Source organism: Microcaecilia unicolor, chromosome 12 (genome assembly GCF_901765095.1).
Source record: "Microcaecilia unicolor chromosome 12, aMicUni1.1, whole genome shotgun sequence".
Classification (NCBI taxonomy): domain Eukaryota; kingdom Metazoa; phylum Chordata; class Amphibia; order Gymnophiona; family Siphonopidae; genus Microcaecilia; species Microcaecilia unicolor.
Window position 1 is genome coordinate 32,315,941 of NC_044042.1, and position 23,087 is coordinate 32,339,027.

The 23,087-nt window shown below is 46.3% G+C and overlaps 1 protein-coding gene across 5 annotated transcripts in view; it reads left to right on the forward strand.

Moving 5' to 3' along the window:
* The window catches only part of POU2F3 (POU class 2 homeobox 3), a 75,269-nt gene that overhangs the window by 39,489 nt on the left and 12,693 nt on the right, over window positions 1–23,087 (forward strand). For all 5 annotated transcript variants that reach the window (XM_030221771.1, XM_030221772.1, XM_030221773.1 and 2 more), the window contains exons 3-5: window positions 15,831–15,865; window positions 20,786–20,890; window positions 22,678–22,780. In XM_030221771.1, the coding sequence (XP_030077631.1) occupies window positions 15,831–15,865; window positions 20,786–20,890; window positions 22,678–22,780 (243 nt within the window). The remainder of the gene's footprint in view (window positions 1–15,830; window positions 15,866–20,785; window positions 20,891–22,677; window positions 22,781–23,087) is intronic.

Here is a 23,087-nt window from a genome sequence, read left to right on the forward strand (position 1 = left end):
GAACAGACAGGTGCAAATTAGTGTATCATCCACAGAAAACATTACTTCAACTTATTGTAGTATAAATTCATACACAAATACACAGAAACAGAGTGTTCTAACCTTGATAAAACAAAATGCTCAAACTGAATGCTTTATAATACCATATTTTGCTGTTTTTAAAACTACTGTATAATCCATCAACCCTAAATGTATTCTCAGGACTTGGAACTGTTGGATTGAAAACTTTGGAATGGACTTTGTGCCTCTGACCTGTTCCACTTATACTTTTCTCACTTTGCCTCATCAGTTTCCTCCACCCTGTACAGACTCCATGATCCACCTGGAACCCCAAGGCCTAGCCAAAAACAAACTTAAAAACAGAAGAGGAATGGAGACCACGGGTTGCTATGGCAATGTGGCCTAATGATTTGCATAGGCTGCTCATTTTCATACTCTATCCTTACAAGACAGTAAAAAATTTACATATTTCAGGATCCCAGTCAGTGTTTGTGGAGGAGTAGAGGACAGGAGGTTGTTTGAAATTCAAATCTGAGTTATTATCGTTTTCATCCTGGAGAGGGGAATAATAAAAGAGCTGGTGGATGCACAAAGGCCTCTTATGAAAGCAGACATGCACCTGGCCCTGAAACAACAACTCCTGGTCACCTGGGCCCGGACCTTCTGGGGTCCAGCCCCACCCCATAACCTGTTGCTTCATTGCAGCAGCATGAAAATGGTGTAGATGCTTGTTTACTAAGGGCAACACACATCTCTGGGTCCAGTGTGTGAACCAAACTACAGAACTGAAATCCTTCTTCATGACTGGAAGATTGGTTTAAAAAAAAAACCAAAACAGGCTCAATATTTCAGCTTCACCAGTTGCAGAGATTGCAGGGATGAACCGTCCCAAAGAGTGAGATTTTTGAGATTGTGCATCCAGGGTAGAAATCCAGAAATTTAAGGAGCAGGATTCAGCTGCTGGCAGTCAGTGTTTCGTTCAACATTGGCTGCTACTGGCTGAATTAGACCAGGATATTTATTCTATTTATTTATGAAATTTATATCTCACTTTATCCCAAGAATTCTGGAGTTCAATGTGTCATTAAGTGTCGGCCCCTATCTGGGTATCAGAACTGAATATCTGGTTACTGAGGGGCCTGCCAGAAGTTACCTGGGTAATACTGATATTTAGAGGTGGTACCCAGATAGCTACCTGGTTCTTTCATGCTGTACGATTAGAGGACGCACAGATTATCTGTTACTGGCAACATTGTTGCAAAGGTCTTACATAAGTACATAAGTATTGCCATACTGGGATAGACCGAAGGTCCATCAAGCCCAGCATCCTGTTTCCAACAGTGGCCAATCCAGGTCACAAGTACCTGGCAAGATCCCCAAAACAATACATTTTATGCTGCTTATCCTAGAAATAAGCAGTGGATTTTTCCCAAGTCCATTTTAATAATGGTCTATGGACTTTTCCTTTAGGAAGCCATCCAAACCCTTTTTTAAACCCCACTAAGCTAACTGCTTTTACTACATTCTCTGGCAACGAATTCCAGAGTTTAATAATTACATGTTGAGTGAAGAAATATTTTCTCTGATTTGTTTTAAATTTACTACGTTCTAGCTTCATTGCGTGCCCCCTAGTCCTAGTATTTTTGGAAAGAGTAAACAGCACAATTCTTGTCTTCCCATTCCACTCCACTCATTATATTATAGACCTTTATCATATCTCCCCTAAGCCGTCTTTTCTCCAAGCTGAAGAGCCCTAGCCGCTTTAGCCTTTCCTCATAGGGAAGTCGTCCCATCCCCTTTTTCATTTTCGTCGCCCTTCTCAAGACTAACCTTTTTGCAGTACTAGACTGGAAAGATTTAATATTGGAGTTTTTATAATGCATTCATTGCCAAAGACTCCTGAAGCAGGCCATAGGCCAAAACACAGTACTGTGTTGAGTCTGATCAATAAACCTTCTAAAGCATCGATTGTCTTCCTCGTTTCTGGAGTCCGTGGTCAGTTCTCCACTATTCTTCTGCATCTGCTTCATTTCATGGGATTTCAGAGTTCTCCGCCTGGGCGGATATCTGCTTGAACTTTCTGGATGAGGCTACCTAACACTTGTTCCAAAAATGAAGATAAAACCATGCCAGTAAAAATGTGTACTGGGAGGTGACCTTGTGACAGGGCCTCCCCACTCTTGTTAAAAATGGCTGGCAATTGATCAGAGTGTTTGGTTCAAGATGCTCTGTCTTATTTTTTAGCTTTGAAGGGTATTGGTTCTGAGTATTTGCACCATAAGATAAGGTGATGTGTTTTGGGAAGGTTCTCTCTAATCAACCCACAAACCCTGAAAGCCCAAGAGGAAAGACATTTTAGGACTTGAGCGCAAAATGGTGTGCCTTCTTCTGAGGGTTAGCTCCACAGCTTTGGATATGAATCCCAGTGAAGCAGATTGATTACTAGGATTATCAGAACTTTAAAAAAAAGTTTAAAAATGTTGTATAGCCTGGTGACTGAAGTAAGCTTGGAGCTTTGGTGTATAAATATTAGGAGTCCAGTTTGGGGTGAGAGGATGACTCTGTGATCTGAGTGGAAATTAGGGGTGGCTGGGTGGGTTGATATGTATGTATGCTTGGGGTTTTGATGTTACCATACCACTAGCTTCCTAATTTATTGTAAGAGTACTTATTTAGAGGTTGTTTCTTTTAAAATTATTATTGTTATGAGGATGTAAGCTGAAGGTGATTGAGGCCGGAGAGGGCATCATATAGATGTTAAATTCAATTCCCAGCCTGCTCTTATATAGCAATGATTCAAACAGCTTCTTAATATCTAGCTTCGGGTCATGTGCCTTCTCTTCCTATAACCGTAGCATTTCCCCAGGGGGTATTTATTCTACTTTAGGACTGGTGTCTGCCCTTCTTATAGCCACGGTACAAAATACACATCACAGGGTTAGTACTGTGACTTTGAGAGCAGGAACCATGGGTCCTAAAGCACAGAGAGGTAAGATGAGGCAATGTTGCAAAATTTCTGAGCAGGCAGTAATGCCCAGAACCTGGGTGATCGCGTCCCGACAGGAGCAGGAGAGAGAAAACTCCTGCGCCGGGCCCAACCTTGCATTGGCTGCCTAGCAGCTGGGTCCTCAGGCCGCGCATGCTCAGTTTTGAGACCGAGCATGTGCGACCTGAGCAAAGCAGCCACAGGGGCAGGCAATGCTGAGCAGAGAAAGGGGCCGCGCCAAGGTACTTTGGGCAGGCAGGCGGGAGGGATGATGATTCTGGGGAGTGGGCGACAGCGATCCTGGGGGACAGCAGCGGCCCTGGCCCGACTCACCCTCTCGGCGGCCCTGGTAATGCCCACAGCTTCACGTTAGTGGCAATTTCTGCAGGAACAACAAGGAGAGAGAATTGAGCATGTCAGGACTTGTTCAATTTTGGTGGTGTCTTAGAAAAGAATATGCTAATGCAAATCCTTTTCTGAAATCCCTGCAGGAACATCTGTTTTACAAAAGTACACACTGAAAAAATGAACAGCATGAGCCTGTCAGACTCCACACGGAGTAGTTGGCACTCACTTGTAAAACTGGAACATCTTCAATGTTTAGCAGCCCCGTTTTACAAACCTACACATGTAAGTGCTACCAATTAAGTAGTGAGGTCACAACTTTAACTTGGTTTCATTTTGGATCTGGAAATAAACTGCCTAGGATTAAGGAGAATTCACTCCTTTAATTCCTCCTGTAAAGCTCCGGCTGAAATGAACATCTTTTCAAAACCTATGTGTGCCTTTGAGCTGATGTAGAACCTGACATGGATACTTCTCCCCATACGTGTTTATTCCAGGGGGGTAGCCAGACTTCGACAGGAGAGAGGTCCAGAGCCCGTGGTGAGGGGGCACATTTTAGCCCCCACCCTGCCGCCTACCCCCCCACCGCCGACCCCCCCCTGCCATTTAACGCCCCCCCCCCCCGCCACCACCACCTTTGACCCCCCCCCCCCCAGGCGCCAACCCTTTCGACCCCCTCTTCCCACTCCCGGAGTGGAGGAGTAGCCTAGTTGTTAGTGCAGTGGACTTTGATCCTGGGGAACTGAGTTCGATTCCCACTGCAGCTCCTTGTGACTCTGGGCAAGTCACTTAACCCTCCATTGCCCCTGGTACAAAATAAGTACCCGAATATATGTAAACCGCTTTGAATGTAGTTGCAAAAACCTCAGAAAGGCGGTATATCAAGTCCCATTTCCCTTCCCGCCACCGCCAACCCTCCCCCGCCACCGCCATTGGGTACCTTTGCTGGCGGGGGTCCCCAACCCCTGCCAGCCGAAGTCCTCTTCTCCGGCGTACATGCAGGACGTCAGACTCACAGAAACAGAAGCCTGCCCTTGCAGATCAGAAACGCGGCCACGCCGGAGAAGAGGACTTCGGCTGGCAGGGGTTGGGGACCCAACAAAGGTACCCAATGGCGGTGGGGGAGGGTTGGCGGCGGGAGGGGGGGTCGAAGGGGTTGGCGGTGTGGGGGGCCAGAGCCAAATCTACGGGGGCCCATGCCCCCGTGGCCCCATGTAGCTATGCCCCTGGTTTATTCCCTTTATAAAATGAGGCATATATATGTAGATTTAAGCCTGGTCTAAGCCACACCCACACCACAGCTCCTTGAACTCCCAGCATGGTGTAGGTCTCCACAAGTACCTAGCAGCTCTCCGAAATGTGATGAACACATGTAAATGCTGGATATGTTTCTAACATAATGGCCGTAGCAGGGGCGTATCTGCGTGGGGCCTCAGGGGCCTGGGCCCCCGCAGATTTTGCCCTGGACCCCCCTACCGCCATCAACCCTCCCCCGCTGCCGTTGCTTACTTTTGCTGGCGGGGGACCCCAACCCCCGCCAGCCGAGGTCTGCTTCCACCTGCCGCTGCCGTAAAAACTTCTTCTTCAGCCGGCGGGGGACCCCAAACCCCCGCCAGCCGCCCCGCGCTGTTTAAAATTCATCTACGGCCTCCGTGGCCGTGCTGCTGTGATAGGCGCTGTTGAAATCCACTTCGGAGTCTGACGTCGTTGTACGTTGTACGTGCTGCGACGTCAGACTCCGAAGTGGATTTCAACAGCGCCTATCACAGCAGCACGGCCACGGAGGCCGAAGATGAATTTTAAACACCGCGGGGCGGCTGCCGGGGGTTTGGGGTCCCCCGCCGGCTGAAGAAGAAGTTTTTACGGCAGCGGCAGGTGGAAGCAGACCTCGGCTGGCGGGGGTTGGGGTCCCCTGCCAGCAAAAGTAAGAACGGCAGCGGGGGAGGGTTGGCGGCGGGAGGGGGGTGGAGAGAGTCATTGGTGGCGGTGGGGGCTCGGCGGCGGGGGGGGGCTAAAATGTGCCCCCTCCCTCTGGCTCTGGCCCCCCCTACCGCCGGAGTCCAGATACGCCCCTGGGCCGTAGGCACCCATGTGATTGTAAAACTGGCTACAAAGAGACACGCTCTTGCCCTGTCAGTGTAGGCCAGGGATTCTCAACCCTGTCCTGGGTACACACCCAGTCAGGGTTTTCAGGATATCTACAATGAATATGCATGCATGAAAGATTAGCAGACAATGGAGGTAGTGCATGCAAATTTATCTCATGTATATTCATTGTGGGTATCCTGAAAACCTGACTTACCCTCTCTATGTGCATTTTCTATTTTACCATGACAGAAAACCTATACTTTAGAAAATCTTCCCATCGGCATCTATGCCTGCTCCAAGGCAGACATGTAAGCTACCTGCTCATTTGAATCTAGGGGTCTCTATCAATCATAGGAAGTGGAATGGGGTGGTCTACTGGGGCCATGGCCCTAACAATATTTTGCCCAACACAACATCAGTTGGTACCGGGTCAAAATAGCTTTGTCAAAAGAGCCCCATTAAAAAAACTCTGAGATAAAATAGTCCCGACAAATAAAAAAACTAACAAAAAAGGCCCAGACATAATATTCTTTGACAAAATGGCCCGCCCACATAATGGCCCCCGACATATTAGCCCCCTGACAAAATGGCCCACTTATCTATTTTTAATCTGTCCTTTCTTTTGCATTGCCTACCTCTCCTGCTGCTGGGCCGCCACATAGCAGCATGGCATAACTAGCTCTTCTTGCCCTTCTTCCCTCCCCCCCTCCCATATGGAACCAAAACCGTCCCTCTTCTTTCCTCAAACCCTCCCCCTGCCCGAGTCTAACAGATTAGCACCGCTTTCGCTTTCTTTTCCCCCCTCTCCCTCGGTCCCTCAAACCTGCTTTCTTTAGTGGTCATGCCCTGCAGCAATCACAGGGTGCCTGAGCCAGCATTGATGCTTCCTTCTGCCCCGCCCCTCTGACACAACTTCCTGTGTACGCAAGGGTGGACGTGGCAGAGTGAAGCATTCGGTGCTGTCTCAGGCAGGGGCCACTAAAGAAAAGCAGGTTTGAGGGATGGAAGGGGAGGAGCAAGGAGGATAGATTATGTACAGGAGACAGTATTAGCCAAGGAGGTTGGATGAAAACAGGAGACAGGGTGAGCCTGTCTAGTCCATTATATGAAATTAAAATTGAATAACACTAAAACAGCTTAAAAAATTATTGTAGCTGGTAGAAACAGCAATTATAAACTACAATACAGACGGCCAAATTTCAGTGAGAATATCCTATTTTCTGACGGGTTCATCTTAACTGCTGTTGTACTCTGCCTTGGGAAGCCTGGTGTTATAAACAGGGGCGTAGCTACATGGGGGCATGGGTCCCCACAGATTGCGCCCTGGCCCCCTCTACATTTGACCCCCCTGCCGCTGCCCTCCCCCCCACCCTGCCGCCACATCAGGTACCTTGTTTGCTAGCTGGGGTCCCCAATCCCCGCCAGCCGAAGAGTCTTCTTCAGCGCCGGTCGATTCCAGCGCCTTCATAGTGTGATCATCTGTTTCTGATGCCTTACGTCCTGCACGGGGCTACATGCATGGTGCAGGACGTAAGGCGTCAAACAGATGATCACGCCACGAAGGCACCGGAGTCGACCGGCGCTGAAGAAGACTCTTCGGCTGGCGGGGATTGTGGACCCCCGCCAGCAAACATGGTACCTGATGTGGCGGCGGCAGGGTTATTTTTGCGGCGGCTGCAGTGGCGGTGGCAGTGGGTGGGTTTTGTGGTAGCTGCGGTGGTGGCAGCAGCGGTGGGGGGAGGCGGCTAAACAGTGCCCCCCCACCTCAGGCTCTGGCCCCCCCCCCTCCCGCCGAGGTCTGGCTACACCCCTGGTTATAAAGATGATGGAATATATTGAATATATTGAAAATAAATGGAAGTAAAATTAAACTCTCCATTCATTGGAGCTCGTAGAATTATATCTTCAACTGTTTTGAAGAAGGTTACATTCTAGATATAGAAATGGATTATTCTGTTTTTGAGCAAGTTTCACAGACAAGTGGTTTTATAAGTCAAACTAAAAATAAATGTTTTGTTTAATGCAGATTTCTTTTGTTTAAACATAACTAAATGGGCTATAAGCCCCTACTGCAGTCCATTGGTTTTCTAATATTTTGTTCTTGTGATGACTTATACTGTGCCAAAACTGAAAATTCTTTATCTCTTCTATCTGGTCGATAATAAAAGGAGCTCATTGTGAACACTATCAACGCTGAAAGGTTGTTTTATGACTGTACATGAAGAATTGTGATATTGAATAAATAAGTTTATGTTTTTGTTCCTACATCCAAAGGTTATATCATTCAAGAAAGCCAATTAATTAAGGCCCCCTTTTACTAAGCCATGTAGGCGCCTACACGCACCGAATGTGTGCCAAATTGGAGTTACCGCCTGGTTACCACATGGCCCTTGCAGTAATTTCAATTTTGGCGCACAGTCACTAGGTGCGTCTGAAAAATATTTTTTATTTTCTGTGTGTCAAGTGGCATTTGACGCGCGTAGGTCATTACCGCACAGATTCTTTACCGCTAGGTCTATGGCTGGTGTTAAGGTCTCATACCCAAAGTGGACGCACGGCGATTTTGATTTTGCCGCATGTCTATTTTCGGCAAAAAAAAAAAGAGGCATTTTTTACAGGCATGCTAAAAAAATGGATGGCTTGCACCCAAAACCTGCGCCTACACTACCGCAAGCCATTTTTCAGCGCACCTTTGTAAAAGGACCCCTAAATTATTAATGAAATATAACCATAGAGGCATGGTATGGCCGCATTTTCAATCTATTTTTATTTATTTATTGCATTTGTATCCCACATTTTCCCACCTCTTTGCAGGCTCAATGTGGCTTACAATACATCATGAATACCGTGTTTCCCCGAAAATAAGACACTGTCTTATATTAATTTTTGCCCCCAAAAATGTGCTAGGTCTTATTTTCAGGGGCTGTCTTATTTTTCGGGGAAACATCGGGGTTGGCCCGCCTGCCCTCTGTCGCTCCCGGAACTAACCTTAAACGCCTCCTTTCACCTTCGCAGCAAGCAGCAGCAGGGCAGGCCACTCCTTCCTTCCGTGTCCCGCCCTCACCTGACGTAACGTCCGCGAGGGCGGGGCACGGAAGGAAGGAGAGGTCTGCCCTGCTGCTGCTTGCTGCGAAGGTGAAAGAAGGCGTTTAAGGTTAGTTCCAGGAGCGACGGAGGGTGGATGGAGGGGGGCCCGGCAACATCGGGTGGGGGGGGGGCGGCCTTGTCCGACTCTCGGCGGCCCTGCTTTCAAACAAAAATTTGCTAGGTCTTACTTTCGGGGGAGGCCTTATATCTACCAATTCAGGAAAACCTGTACTAGGTCTTATTTTCGGGGGATGTCTTACTTTCGGGGAAACAGGGTAGTGGAAGCATACAGGAAAAGATACTTTTAGCATTATAGAAGGATTTGGGGTAACAGGATAATGATAGAACATAATAGTAGTATCTACTAGAGCCCAGCTAAGGAACAGGTTATTTTGTGATAGTCTTCACTAAACTAAACTTGTTTTCCTTGTGCCATCACCATCCTGCTGGATAGGCAGTGTCTTAAAAGGTGGAGGATAAATGATTTTAAAAAAATATATATATTAATATCAATTGTCTTTTTTCTTGGTGCAGCAGGTGTAGCACATAATTTGTCTATTTAGAGAATTATAGTTTTGCAAAGAAGTAACATAGTAACAGAGTAAATGATGACAGATAAAGACCTGTATGGTCCATCCAGTCTGCCCAATAAACTACATGAAATGCCATTTCATGTCTATTTCAATATACTTATTGTGTTTTTGAAATGCTATTTTATTACGTGTTTCAATAAATTATGTAGTTTATCATCTTTTTTGTGATGTGTTATTTTTTTCAAGAGGCCATTTTGACAAGGGTTATTTTGTGGGCGGGGCCATTTTGTCTATGGTTATTTTGTTGGAGGCTGATTTGTCAATGGCTATTTTGTTACAAGGCTATTTTGTCGGGGTGCCGTGCATGTATTTTGTAAAATCAGCATGTACATGTGTTTTATCAAATCTTATATGTGTAAAAACATGCGTGATGCTGCTTTTTTCAGGTTATGTAATATACTTGCCCCTGTATGTATTTTACAATAGGCTCTATGTTTAGCAGAGCCTTTTGTAAACTATTTGAGAAATTGTCCCGGACCCTCTGTGGGGTAAAATTGTACACTGCTGAGAATGCACACATACAGTATTTATCTGCCGGGGGCAGACTTGGGAAAGCAAACAGGAGGATTCATTTTTAAATTCATTGATGCAAGCTACAATACCTTGTGCTTGCAATGTATACAGGATAAATATTCCTTGCAGGACGGGCCATGGGCAGTCAGAAAGTGTTCGGTTTGCACCATTTCTTGTGTCGTTTCCAGTAACGTTTGTTTTATTTATTTTCTTTTGGCCATTTTATTTTATTTTATTTTTTACATGGGAGTAAAGTCCATGAATGCACCATTGTTTTGAAAGAGGGCACGCTATGTACAAACAGGATACATTCTTTTTGAAGAGCATGCACTTTCCCCTGCATGCAAAGTTGCGCACCCAGCTTTGGGTGCACTTCTGAGATGTGTGTGGAGGAGCAGTGGCCTAACAGTTAGTGCAGCAGGTTGTGGACCTGGGGAACCAGGTTCAGTTCCTGCTGCTGCCTAACAGTCAGCACTGGGTTGAGATCCTGGGGAACCACATTCAATTCCCTCTGCGATCTCTGTGACCTTGGGCAAGTCACTTAGCCCTCCAGTGCCCCAGTTACAATATATAACAGATTGTGAGCCCAAAAGTGCAAAGTAGCTGTGATAGAAATTGTAAACCACATAGTTGCCTCAGTGATCACTTGTGGTATATCAACTGCTGAAAATAAATGAATTGGATAATGAGCTCTGAACCATCAATAACAGAGTGCTAACAACCAATTTTTAATTGGCATTCATTAAAATTTCCACATGCATCTGGATGCACACTTTTTTTATAAGGCACGGCAACTAACTCCCATGGTGCGTATCACAAAATGGGGCTTGGCCATGGTCGTGTCGGGAGAGTTCCAGACAGTTGTGTGCAGAATTACAGAATACTGTCTAACTGCGCTTAACTTGGGTGCCAGCATCTACACCAGGTTTCAGCTGGTGTAAATCCGGCCCCCAAAAGAGGTGCGGGATCTGTGCTAAACGCTATTTTATATAGGGCCATGTACCCTTTATAGAATAGCACTTTGCACTGAATTTTTTCGGCACCTAAGTTTAAGGTTACCATAGTGGAGACAAAAAAAGAGGATACAAAAAATAAAATGCCCCCCTGCCCCCCACAACAATTTTTAAAAAGCTGTACCCACACACACTTAGGGAGAGCGGGAGGCTTTTTATTATCACTTACCAGCAGTGTCGGCGATTGAGGCACCCACTTCTGGCCGCGGGAACAGGAAATTACATCACAGGAGGTGGGACACGGCAGAGAGAAGAGAAGTCAGCCGGCAACATATCCGAGTGCCTCAGTCACTGATACTGTCGGCAACATATCCGAAGATTGGATGACCACTGGGAGGAGGAAAGGACTAGACAGGAGGTGCCCATCTGCCAGGAGGGGAGGTGAAGTGAGGAAGACTTCAGGGGTGGGTGGATGGGCCTGTGGCTCTCCTGCCACTATTGGGAATGAGTATGACGGGTTTTTTTAAACTTGGCCAAAATGGTCACAAAGCCCCCCAATTTAGAAAACCGTCCAGACACCTGGACAGTTGCCTAAAAAGAGAACATGTCCGGGGAAACCTGGACGTATTGTAACCCTACCTAAGTGTTGGTGACATTTATTGAATTATCTTCTATGTGCACATGCAAAGTGGTTTGAGCATGTGCGTACAGGTACCCTTGTTGCAAGAATGTTCACTGTTATCAGCAAATGATAGAACATTAATTTTCATGTTTTTTTCTGCTCGTTTTTGTTTGATAATAATAGGAAACATGTCATTTGACATTTTCCTTATCATTGTAAATGAATGCATATCTCTACTGAATAGCAGCACTAAATGACCCTGTACAGTCCGGTTAGTGCAGGGACGGTCCATGGGCGGAGCTCAGCTCGACCCATGGAGATCCGTAGCTTAAAAAAGTGCTGACTACTACAGGTTGAATATTACCTCCTAAAGGAGCAATTCTATAATGGGTGCTAAAAGTTTTGGGCTTGATGTTCAGACCATGGGAGTTAGCCAGGCTGCATCCTGTGATCGGCGGTGAGACTGGATTTTCAATGGCAGGCTGTTGACGGTGACTGGCATTGAATATTCGGTTAATTTTTGTCTGTTTTCAACTTAACCGGCCAAGTCAATATTTGGCACTGGCCAGTTAAGTTGAAACCAGCCAAAAGTAGGCCTGCTATTTCAGTGGCTGAATTTGGCTGCCAAAGTTAGCCAGCGATGATCTGAATATTAGTGGCTAGCAGACTATCCACCTTATAATTGAAAGAGAAAAACGCCTAGATTTCGACCCAAATCGGGAGATAGACGTTTATCTCACAAAAACGAATAAATCGGTATAATGGAAAGCCGATTTTGGACGTTTTCAACTGCACTCCATCGCGGAAGCGTACAAAGTTGACAGGGACGTGTCGGAGGCGTGGCGAAGGTGGAACTGGGGCGAGGTTATCGGCCGAGGAGAGATGGGCGCCTTTCGCCGATAATGGAAAAAAAGTATGCGTTTGTAGCTAGAATTTAGGGCACTTTTCCTGGACCCTATTTTTTCACGAATAAGGCCCCAAAAAGTGCCCTAAATGACCAGATTACCACCAGAGGGAATCGGGGATGACCTCCCCTGACTCCCCCAGTGGTCACTAACCCCCTCCCACCACAAAAAATGATGTTTCACAACTTTTTATTTTCACCCTCAAATGTCATAACCACCTCCCTGGCAGCAGTATGCAGGTCCCTGGAGCAGTTGTTAGGGGGTGCAGTGGACTTCAGGCAGGTGGACCCAGGCCCATCCCCCCCCTACCTGTTACAATTGTGCTGCTTAATGCTTAGTCGTCCAACCCCCCAAACCCACTGTACCCACATGTAGGTGTCCCCCTTCACCCCTTAGGGCTATAGTAATGGTGTAGACTTGTGGGCAGTGGGTTTTGAGGGGGATTTGGGGGGCTCAACACACAAGGGAAGGGTGCTATGCACCTGGGAGCTCTTTTACCTTTTTTTCTGTTTTTGTAAAAGTGCCCCCTAGGGTGCCCGGTTGGTGTCCTGGCATGTGAGGGGGACCAGTGCACTACGATTCCTGGCCCCTCCCACAAACAAATGCCTTGGATTTATTCGTTTTTGAGCTGGGCGCTTTCATTTTCCATTATCACTGAAAAACAAAAACGCCCAGCTCACAAGTTGTCGAATAAAACATGGACGTCTATTTTTTTCGAAAATACGGTTCGGTCCGCCCCTTCACGGACCCGTTCTCGGAGATAAACGCCCATGGAGATAGACGTTTTCGTTCAATTATGCCCCTCCACATCACAGGATATAGCCATTTATCAGCTAAGCTGGCTATCTCCCACTGAATATTCACAGATAGTCAGTTAAGTGCTATTTAACTGGCAAGGACTCGTTCCTGGACAGTTAAATAGCATTGAATATTGGGGATTATGTGTCCAAAATCTGTGTGCTATAATAGTATTCTATAATTTATTTGTTACATTTGTATCCCACATTTTCCCACCTATTTAATGTGGCTTACATAATACCGTAGGGCATTCGCCAGGTCCGGTAGAAAAACAGATACAAGGTGATATTGTGGTCGAGTAAAGGTACAAGTGTTTCAGGTGCAATGGGGGTCGGGGAGGGGGAAGGTTATATTGTGTCTATTGCCAGCTTTGGTTTTGCTGCGTTGCAGAGCGTAGGCATCTTTGCACCTAGATTCCATTATAGAATAGAGCCTAGGTTGGCATTCGAGTGCCAACATGTAGGTACTCAAACCTATGCCATGTAAAAGACAAGTGTAAAATGTTATCACCTTAATATTTAAATATAACCAGGAGAAAACACTAAAATTTAAAGACGTAGAGCCCTCAGACATATGACACATCCATGTGGCAGTCAACGTACGCAACCGCTAAAAAGGTGAAATTTGCGCCTCTTTCATCTGGCAACCTACTCCAAGCGAAAAGTGCAATCGTGTTATAAACTTGAATGTGCTCCCACTTATGTGAAATCAATATTTTTTAAAAATAAACGTTTTTTTAAAAATATAATACTTGAGCACCAAATATAGTGCTTCAGCGTTAGAACGAAAACAGTCCATAATACTTTTAAACATATTAAAATAATGAAAAAGTACTTATCTTTTCAGCCCAGCATCAACAAGCAATGAAAGACGCCATGGGCTCAGTGGATGTTGTAAACTGCACACATTTGATTGAGACCATGCCAAGCTCCCTTGGTCTACAAAACGCCCGAAATATGCCTAGGCATACTCTATAAAGCATGCCTAAATTTCTGCGCAGTTTATTGAATATGCTGAGCGCTCGTCCGCACGACTAAATTTAGTCATGGGCAGTTATGCCAAGTAAAACTTGGTGTAAATGCTGAGACCTAAATTAGGCGCGGACTGAGAATATTCTATAACAACGCGCATAGTTTTTAGAAATTCCCATGACCACGCCCCCTTTTCAACTATGCAATTTAGAATTCAGGCGCATCACGTTATAGAATATGTTTAGACCTGCACGTAAATTCTAATTAATGCCATTGTTGAGTGGCAATTATCAGTGCTCATTGGCTTGTTAAGTAATTATGTTGCACACACAAATCCAGAATACAACTGGATTTGCGTACGCAACTTAAGTCACACTGTAGAATCCAGGGGGGGTTTGTCCAAGCATGTGACTTATGCCCTGCCCATGTTCACGCACTCCTTGCAGTTATAGAATAGCACCTAAGTACAGTTTATTTATTTATTTCTGCTCGACATACCGCCATATGGCCTGTTCTAGGCTTCAAAGCAGTGGCGTAGCTACAGGGGGCCACAGGGGCCTGGACCTCCCAAATTGGCTCTGGGGCCCCTAGTTTGGCTGGCGGGGGTGCCCAACCCCTGCCAGCTGAAGCATTTGTCCTGCGCAGGTCTCGCCGCATTGCCTACCCTGCTCTTCTCAGTTGCGCAGTGCGCGCTCATTTTAGTGAAACGCATGCTCAATTTCATTAAAACGAGCGTGCACGGCACGACTGAGAACAGAGCAGGGCAGGCAATGCAAGACCAGCGCAGGACAAACGCTTCAGCTGGCGGCGGTTGGGGACCCCCGCCAGCCAAGGTACAATCGTGCAGCAACGGTGGCAGGGGGCAGTGGTGCAGGGGGTGGCAGCGGGGAGCTGGGCCAAAATGTGCCCACCTCACTTTGGGCTCTGGCCCCCCCTCCCACCGAGGTCTGGCTACGCCCCTGCTTCAAAGTGATTTACAATACAATAAAATGAGAGAGGAGAAGAAAGGAAAAAAAAAACCCCAAAACAACCTAATGAAAATCTAACGCAAAGACTCGAGTAAACAGGTGGGATTTAAAGTGATTTCTTAAATGCAGAAAGAGTTGTTAGGTTCATAATGTGAAACGGAAGCTAAGCTGGTTCCACAGTTTTGGGCTGACATAGCAAAAAGCGGTGGAGCGTGAAGAAGTGAGATGGAGTTCTGAAGGTAACGGCAGCTGGAGAAGGTTGTGGATGGCAGGACGGAGGAAATGGAGGGGAATGTAGGGGATAAGGAGTTTATGAAGATAGGCAGGGGGAGAAGGTGGACATGATTTGTAAACTAGTGTGAGTAGTTTGAAAGTAATGTGAGTAGTAACTGGGAGCCAGTGTTCAAGCTTAAGCAGGGGGGGGGGGGGGGTAACGTAATCAAAACGGCTTGAGGATAAATGGTAGTTAGGTGCCTGTTTTGGCTTTCCTATACCAGTACGTAACGCATTAATCATCACTCCAAGTCCTGTTACTTAATCAACTTCTTATGGGTTTCATGTGTTATAAGATAATTGCTGTAATGTGCTTAGGACATTTATTCTGAATTAGACATTTGCTAACTGAACAAGTTTATAAATTTTATTATCAGGGGATAAGAAGCTTCTTGTGTTCACCGGTAAAGCTGATTTAGATGCACGGACTGCATGACACAAAGTACTGACTGACAGTGCTTTTGAGGACTAGCTCCTATTTTGGTACGAGTAGTCTGGAAACAGAGTGTTTCATGTAGCACAAATCCCAGTACGTCCCACTTGTCCAGTAGCCTGGCTCATGGTTCCCTCTCCTTTTCTTCACTAATCTGGCTGCTAAACTGAAGTGAATTTAATCCTCACTGTGGAGACGTTAACTTTGTTGTATAACTTTATATGGCTTACCTTGAGCTGCCATAGGGTAAGGTGTGTAGAACTGTGGATAATAATTTTTTTTTTTTTTTCCCTAGGCAATGAAAGAAATGGATTGGAGTTCAGCAGACAGGTAAGGCTGAATGGGATGGACAGGAATCACTGGACTGCTCAGAATGAGCCACTAATGCAAAGTAGCGTGTCTGTAATGTGGTCTTTCCAGAACAGAAAATCTACAGTTCACAAACTGCAAGGAGCATTGTAAAAGCTTAGCGTGTGCTAACAGAGGGCCCCTTTTACTAAGCAGCAGGGCTTACCATTCGCTAAACAGGAAGTACCGCCGGGCTACCGCAGCAGCCCGGCGGTACTTCCCACTCCTAGCGTGCCGTAAAATATGGCACTATTTATTTTTGTAGCACCAGAGTGTACCCGGCGGTAATCGGGCAGTGCCGCGTACTGCCCGGTTACCACCGGGTTAGCGCAGGTGCCCTTACTGCCACCTCAATGGGTGGCAGTAAGGGCTACTCCCACCCCCAAAAAATGGCCATGCGGCAAGTGCTTTACTTGCTGCACAGCCATTTCCTGCAGGAAAGAGAGACTTCCCTTTTACCCACTGTGGTAAAAGGGGGCTTCGGCGCATGTGAAAAACAAGCGCCGACGCCAGCACAGGCCCCCTTTTGCTGCAGCTTGGTAAAAGGGGCCCAGACATTAGTATGCACTTACCCCCCCCCCCCCCGGATTCTGTATAGCGACCTAGTGTTCCATGCTGAAATCCAGGTGTTTTCTATAACATAGTGCGTAACTTAATTGGCTTAACAAGCTAATCAGCATTGATAACAGGTCTTAATGAGCAATAATGAGTACTAATTGGCAATAATTACTGTCCCTTATATGTTGTGAAGCCCCGCCCAGCACATCCCAGGATGCACTGGGCAGGGCTGGGTGCTGCCATTTTCGAGGCGGAGCCAATGGAAGAGGAGAGAGGCCACCGCCCTCCTCCAACGAAGCTAGGGGAGTGGGGAAGAGGGCCGCTAGACCACCAGTTGGGGGGAAGTTTGATTCATGTCCACTAGGCCACCAGGGCTCCATTTGACCTGCAGCCTCTGTGTTGCTGGAGGGGTCACATCGGAGTTCCTACTCCTGCGGGGGGGGGGGGGGGCTGATGCTTTGGGGGGGAATGGGAGGCCTGACATGCAAATGTATGCTGGACAGGACTTACCATTCCTCCCCAACGGTCTGCAAACCCTAACACCAGCTCCAAGCTGGCGTAGGGTTTGCCGCCGACCGTGCGCCAATGTTTGGTGCATTGCTCGCTGATCATTGGGGAGGAATACATTTAGCATGCATTTGCATGCTACTTGCACTAGGAGCCCTGTTTTGCATGCATTCGCATGCTAGTTGCGTTCAGAGCCCACAAGCACGTTGTTTCTCACGCTTGGGGGCTCTGATCATGGGGCGGTAGCAAACGCAGGCACTAGTGTGGCGCTAACAGCCTCTAGCGCCTGTGTTTGCTTCTGATCATCGGCCCATTTGTGAGGAATTTCTATCTTGCCCCATTTCCATCTTTTTTTTCCCCCCACATTAATAGGTAGGGTAAATCACATGCACTGTCCTGCAGGGCATGAAATTCACTAATATTTGACCAGATAGGGGGAGAAGGAAAAAGAGGGAAAGAATATCAGGTAGACAGAGTGGGATGTGGTGTGAAGTATCTGATCCCTGTGATCAACAGGATGTGCTTGCCCTCTCCTTGCAGTGTCAGGTTCTGCACAGTACCAAACTGGGTCAGTGGGAGGATGATTTCCACCCTCCAAAGGTGTTTTCTGTTTTCCAGTTGAACCAGCAACGAGTTCCAGCATGCCACACTGTTTTTGGGTTCCGCAAACCGGTCTGGTTTCTGCTCGGAACTGAAGTGGGGAGTGTCTGGAACTTCTGGGCTGCAGAAAGCCAGATACACAGGGAGAGGAATCCAAGCAACACTCTTCCGACACCTCAGCAAAGGCTGGCTGATGCACTGCTGCTGGAAACAGCTGGATCAATATTCAGCCGGCTGCAGTGAGCAGTTTTCAAGTGCTGACCACCGTCTGCTAAAATAGACCTGGATATTCAGTGCTGGGCCATTTCCTGGCATCGGCATTGAGCACCCAGGTCTCAGCAATACCTAGAGCAGGCTTGTCCCACTCTTTCCTGTCGGGGGGCCACATTTTATATTTGGTAACATTTGGAAGGCCAAAACATACACTGTTGTATTTTGCTGCATGTTTCATGAAATAGTAGCAAAATATGGTGATGCATCATTCCCTCCCCAGCTATCACTCATTCTTGCTCTCGCTCATATAGCCCCCCCCCCCCAACCTGCCTTCACCCAGTCTCTTTCACTCATATAAACAAAACAAAAAAAATAGTGAGATTCCTGCTTTCCCTCCATGACTTGGCTCTCTGCAAGTTTGAGTCACATGGTGCCAGAAGTTCAGGTTGGTCTCGTGGTTTCAAGTCTCACAAGACTTGAAAACCGCAAAATCAACCTGAACTTCAGGCAGCAAGTGGTTCATGCTTACAGAGAGCCAAGCTGCGGCAGGGAAACAGGAATCCCACTGCAAGCACCAGAAGAATTGCCAAGCTTCCGAGGGCTAGAAAAAAAAGCATTCGATGGCTGGGTTCTGGCCCGTGGGCCGTAGGTTAGACAAGCCTGACCTAGAGGTTATGTAAGGCCCATATTCAGTGTCAAGGTTATGACTGCCTTTTCTGCAATCCAACTTGCCCAGTTAGAAATCGCTGGTGCCCACATAACTTCCGGGACTTTCCCAACTCCGTAGACAGTACTGAGGTGGTCAGAGCCCATATTGAGCGGCACTGTCCAGTTAAAAGCTGCTGAATATCCAGACTGCTTAAACCAGAGATTTTAACAAGTACAGAAGTGTCACTTGTATTTGTATCTTTTACTAGGGCTTGTGTTAAACTCCTTTAGGTTTTCAAGAGAAAAATCTCAGAGGCATATGGAAACATTCAGGTATCTGAAGAATTTAGACAAGCAAAAGATGAGGTGAGATGAAATAGTTGGGGGAGTACTAGAATGAGTAAGGTGAGAGTGAGCTAGAGGTTTATTCTGTGAATTCCTGCTCTATAAGGGCCCTACAGGAAGCAGGAGGCAGACATTTGCATGTTTAGCCCAAGGAGAAAGAAAGGTGCTTGCAGCTTCTGATGCAGGGCCAGGAGACAAAAGGATATGACTTCATTCTGCAGTTCATAAATGCAACATATACTAAATGCATAATACAGAGGTACAAAGTAACATAATAAATGACGGCTGATAAAGGACCCGCATGACCCAGAAGGTGGCCAGAGTTATACCTGCTGCTACCTGAAGTTTATCCTTCCCACACCCCCATCGTTAGGGTTGTAACTTCTGTTTTGTGCAAGATAACCCTAACGATGCCCTCCCCTTTTTTTTTAATAACTAAAGGGTTGATATTGAAAAGGGTTTAACTGGGAAGGAGAGGCTTCTCCTGGTTAAATACCGCTGAATGAGCTGGCTGCCAATATTCAGCAGCACTGAACCAGGAGTGTCGCTGAATATTACTGCTAACTGGCCAGGTTAGACGCAGGTCTCGCAAGGCTGCTGCAAGAACTCTTGGCAGCCATTTTTATGGAGGAACCAGCAGGGCAGGAGCAACTAAGATAGCTTCTGCCTTGAAGAGGCCTCTAGACCACCAGACTAGTTAAAGGTAGGCCCGGGAAGAGCCTTCGGGTGGTTGGAGGGGGCTGGCTCAGTAGCACCTGCTCTCTTCCAGGAGGGGGTGAGGCAGGGGGCCAGCCTGACCTTTTGAGACCTGATCTTTACAGGGGAGGGGGTGGATAGTGGTGGCGGCAACTCAGTGAGACCTGGGGGGGGGGGGAACTCAGTGAGATGGGGGGAGGGGAACTAGGGCCGGATTTCTGGACAAACGGGCAGATTGGCGCATGTCCTCAAAAAGAGGACATGTCTGGGTAAATCCGGACATATGGTAACCCTAACTCTGATGATCCACAAAGCCCATGCCAAGTGACCCGGGAGGAGAAAGGGAGTCCTGGAAAGCCATTTACAACCGGGCAGAAATTAAGGAGCGGTTGGTGCCACCCTTGCAATAACTGCAGAAGGAGTGAGAGATCTGGTGGGATTGGGGAGTCCTATCCAGGAGCGGGATTCAGAGCAGAACAAGGGTTTGCTCAAGGCCGGGGTGTGAGCCAGCGGGGTGCACCCACGGAAGGAGGGCAGCCCAAAAAGGGGTCTATGCCAGATGGAAAAGAAGTGCGTGACAGCAGGAGAAATTAAGGCCTTGTAAAACAACATCTGGGTGCCAGGATAAGCATTGGACAGGTGGATTTGTATAAATGTAAATAGCCCATAGTTAAAGGATCCTTCATACATATATATTCTGATGAAAGCAGGGACCCTGATTAGGGGGTTCTCGCAAACACCATTAATTTTGCCACAAAACCTCTGGAACTCTAGAATAAGCTTGAATTGCATTGAAGAAAGTTTGAGCTACTGACTGCCTGTTGCAGCTAAGTTTGATAAAGTTCAGTTTGGTTATAAAACCTCTTGATGTGCAGAGTGGTTTCTGGACTGGAGAGCACAGTGGGTTCCTGCCCGGTATAGAGTCTTCCAAACCCCCAGATCACCATTCTGGACCATTTACCCCCTCCCCCTCAGCTCGACCGGAGACGGACTGCACAAGTGAGTGGGGTGAGAGCGGCTTGAACGTGTAGTGACTGTGGTATATGTACCCGGGATCAGAGCTAGATCCGGGTGTCACCCGGGTTACAGGCAGTTATGTGCATAATTGCTAGTGTCAATCAGTGCTAATAAAGGCAAAATGTAGCCTATTATTGCTCATTAACACCAATCATCAGTTCGTTATTAAGTTAATTTACATGCACAACTGACTTTATTCTATAACTTTCGAGAGCAACTTTGCATTGTACGCTTAAAACTGGATACACAACTTCATAGAATTTTGGGACAGTGTATGCTTGATTTTCATTCTCAGGATAATTCTGCCTGACCTTTCAGATTAAAACAGAAGATCTCAGTGATGTTGTGCACCCTGGAGTAGCCCATCGACCATGTCACATGACACAAGGAGCACACATGATGCCTGCCAGCCAGGTGCCAGGGGTACGTACTGCATTGTAGTCACTGAGCTCCCTGTTCAGACTCTGCTCTCACAGTATCTTCTGTTTACCAACCTTTCCCTGTGATCAAGGCAGAAGGGAAACTCCTGACTTCGCCACCATTGCAGCTTAGTGCTGGCCTCCAGGCCCAGGATATTGTACCTTCAGGGAATCCGTATATCTAGTATATTAAAGCACATTCCCTGTGAGAAAAAATAGAGACAGACCCTTATTTCCTGGGACAGATATTAAAATAGGGAGTTAGGATTAGAAATATGGATAATCCTGCTCCTTGGGTTGCTGATAAAAGTATACGGTCCCAGTGCCTGCAGTACATATGAATAGATAGAGCCCTGCTCCAGAAGTTAGAGCCTCATATAAAGAAAGAGGGATGCACTCTTAGGACAGACATAAAGAGAGAGAGTTAGGATTAAATATACATGTTGCAGTCTGAAGTTTTTTTTAAGGCAGTGCATGTAACTTGGACATAGGTGATAATGCAGCAAGTAAGAGGAAGGCTAATAAGAACATAAGACTAGTCATACTGGGTCAGAACTACAGTCCATCTAGCCCAGTATCCTGCTTCCCAACAGTGGCCAATCCATGTCACAAGTACCTGGCAGAATCCCAATTAGTAGCAACATTCCATGTAGAATCCTGAAGAGTAGCAAGACTCCATTCAGAATCTCAAAGATTAGCAATATTCCATGTAGAACCCCAAAGAGTAGCAAGATTCCATTCAGAATCTCAATGAGTAGCAACATTCCATACTGGGTCAGACCAATGGTCCATCTAGCCCAGTATCCTGCTTCCAACGGTGGCCAATCCATGTCACAAGTACCTGGCAGAAACCCAAATAGTAGCAATATTCCATGCTACCAATCCCTGCTTCCCATGTGTGTCTCAATAGCAGACTATGGACTTTTCCTCCAGGAACTTGTCCAAGCCTTTTTAAAACCCAGATACACAAAGGGCTTCTTTTACAAGGCCATGCTAGCCATTCCCACGTGGCAAATTAGAGGAAGCCCATAGGAACTGAATGGGCTTCCTCTCATTTGCCGCACCGAGAATTGGTAGCGCAGCTTTGTAAAAGAGGCCCTAACTGCTGTTACCACATCCTCTGGTAGCAACGAGTTCCAGAGTTTAACTATTTATTGAGTGAAAAAATATTTCCTCCTATTTGTTTCAAAAGTATTTCCATGTAACTTCATTGAGTGTCCCCTAGTCTTTGTACTTATTGAAAGAATAAAAAATCGATTCACTTTTATCCATTCTACACCATTCGGGATTTTGTAGACCTTAATCATATCTCTCCTCAGTCGTCTCTTTTCCAAGCTGAAGAGCCCTAACCTCTTAAGCTTCTTCCTCATATGAAAGGAGTTCCATCCCCTTAATTATGTTGGTTTCCCTTCTTTGAACCTTTTCTAATTCCACTATAGCTTTTTTGAGATGGTCTTAGGAAAATCCACTTCTTATTTCTAGAATAAGCAGCATTTATTTATTTATTTGTTACATTTGTAATATTTGCATAAAATCTGTTTTACTGTTCTGCGATCTTGCCAGGTTCTTGTGGCCTGGATTGGCCACTGTTGGAAACAGGATACTGGACTTGATGGGCCTTCAGTCTGTCCCATTCTGGCAACGCTTATGTTCTTTTGAGATACGGTGACCAGAATTGAACGCAGTACTCAAAGTGAGGTCACACCATGGAGTGATACAGAGATGTTATAGTATTCTTGGTCTTATTTACCATCCTTTTCCCAATAATTCTTGATCCAATCTGCTCTTCAGGATATGCCATCTCTTCACCCTCTCCAGCAGCTTGTACTGCTCCCCAGCCATCTCCAGTCAGCCTCCCAGTTTCTGCTATCCCAATCACAGCCTGGACAACAAGGTAAGAGTTTCAGCCCTATGTTTGGTACATATGACCATAATACATGTTTACTTTCAGGCGCCATTCATTTCAGTGGAGTTTATTTATGGACAATGCATGTTAGTGCATTTAAGAACTACACCTTTTTGTGTTAATGGGAATCCCATGATTACCAGTTTATTACACACCTACAAAATTCTCAAGGTGTGGTTCAACAAAAAGTTTTTAAAAATACAGCATAACAAAGAGAAAACAAACTTAGAGGGAGTTATTAAGATGTGTTAAGGAAATAACACAGATTATTTTCCCTTGAACCTATATTAAACAG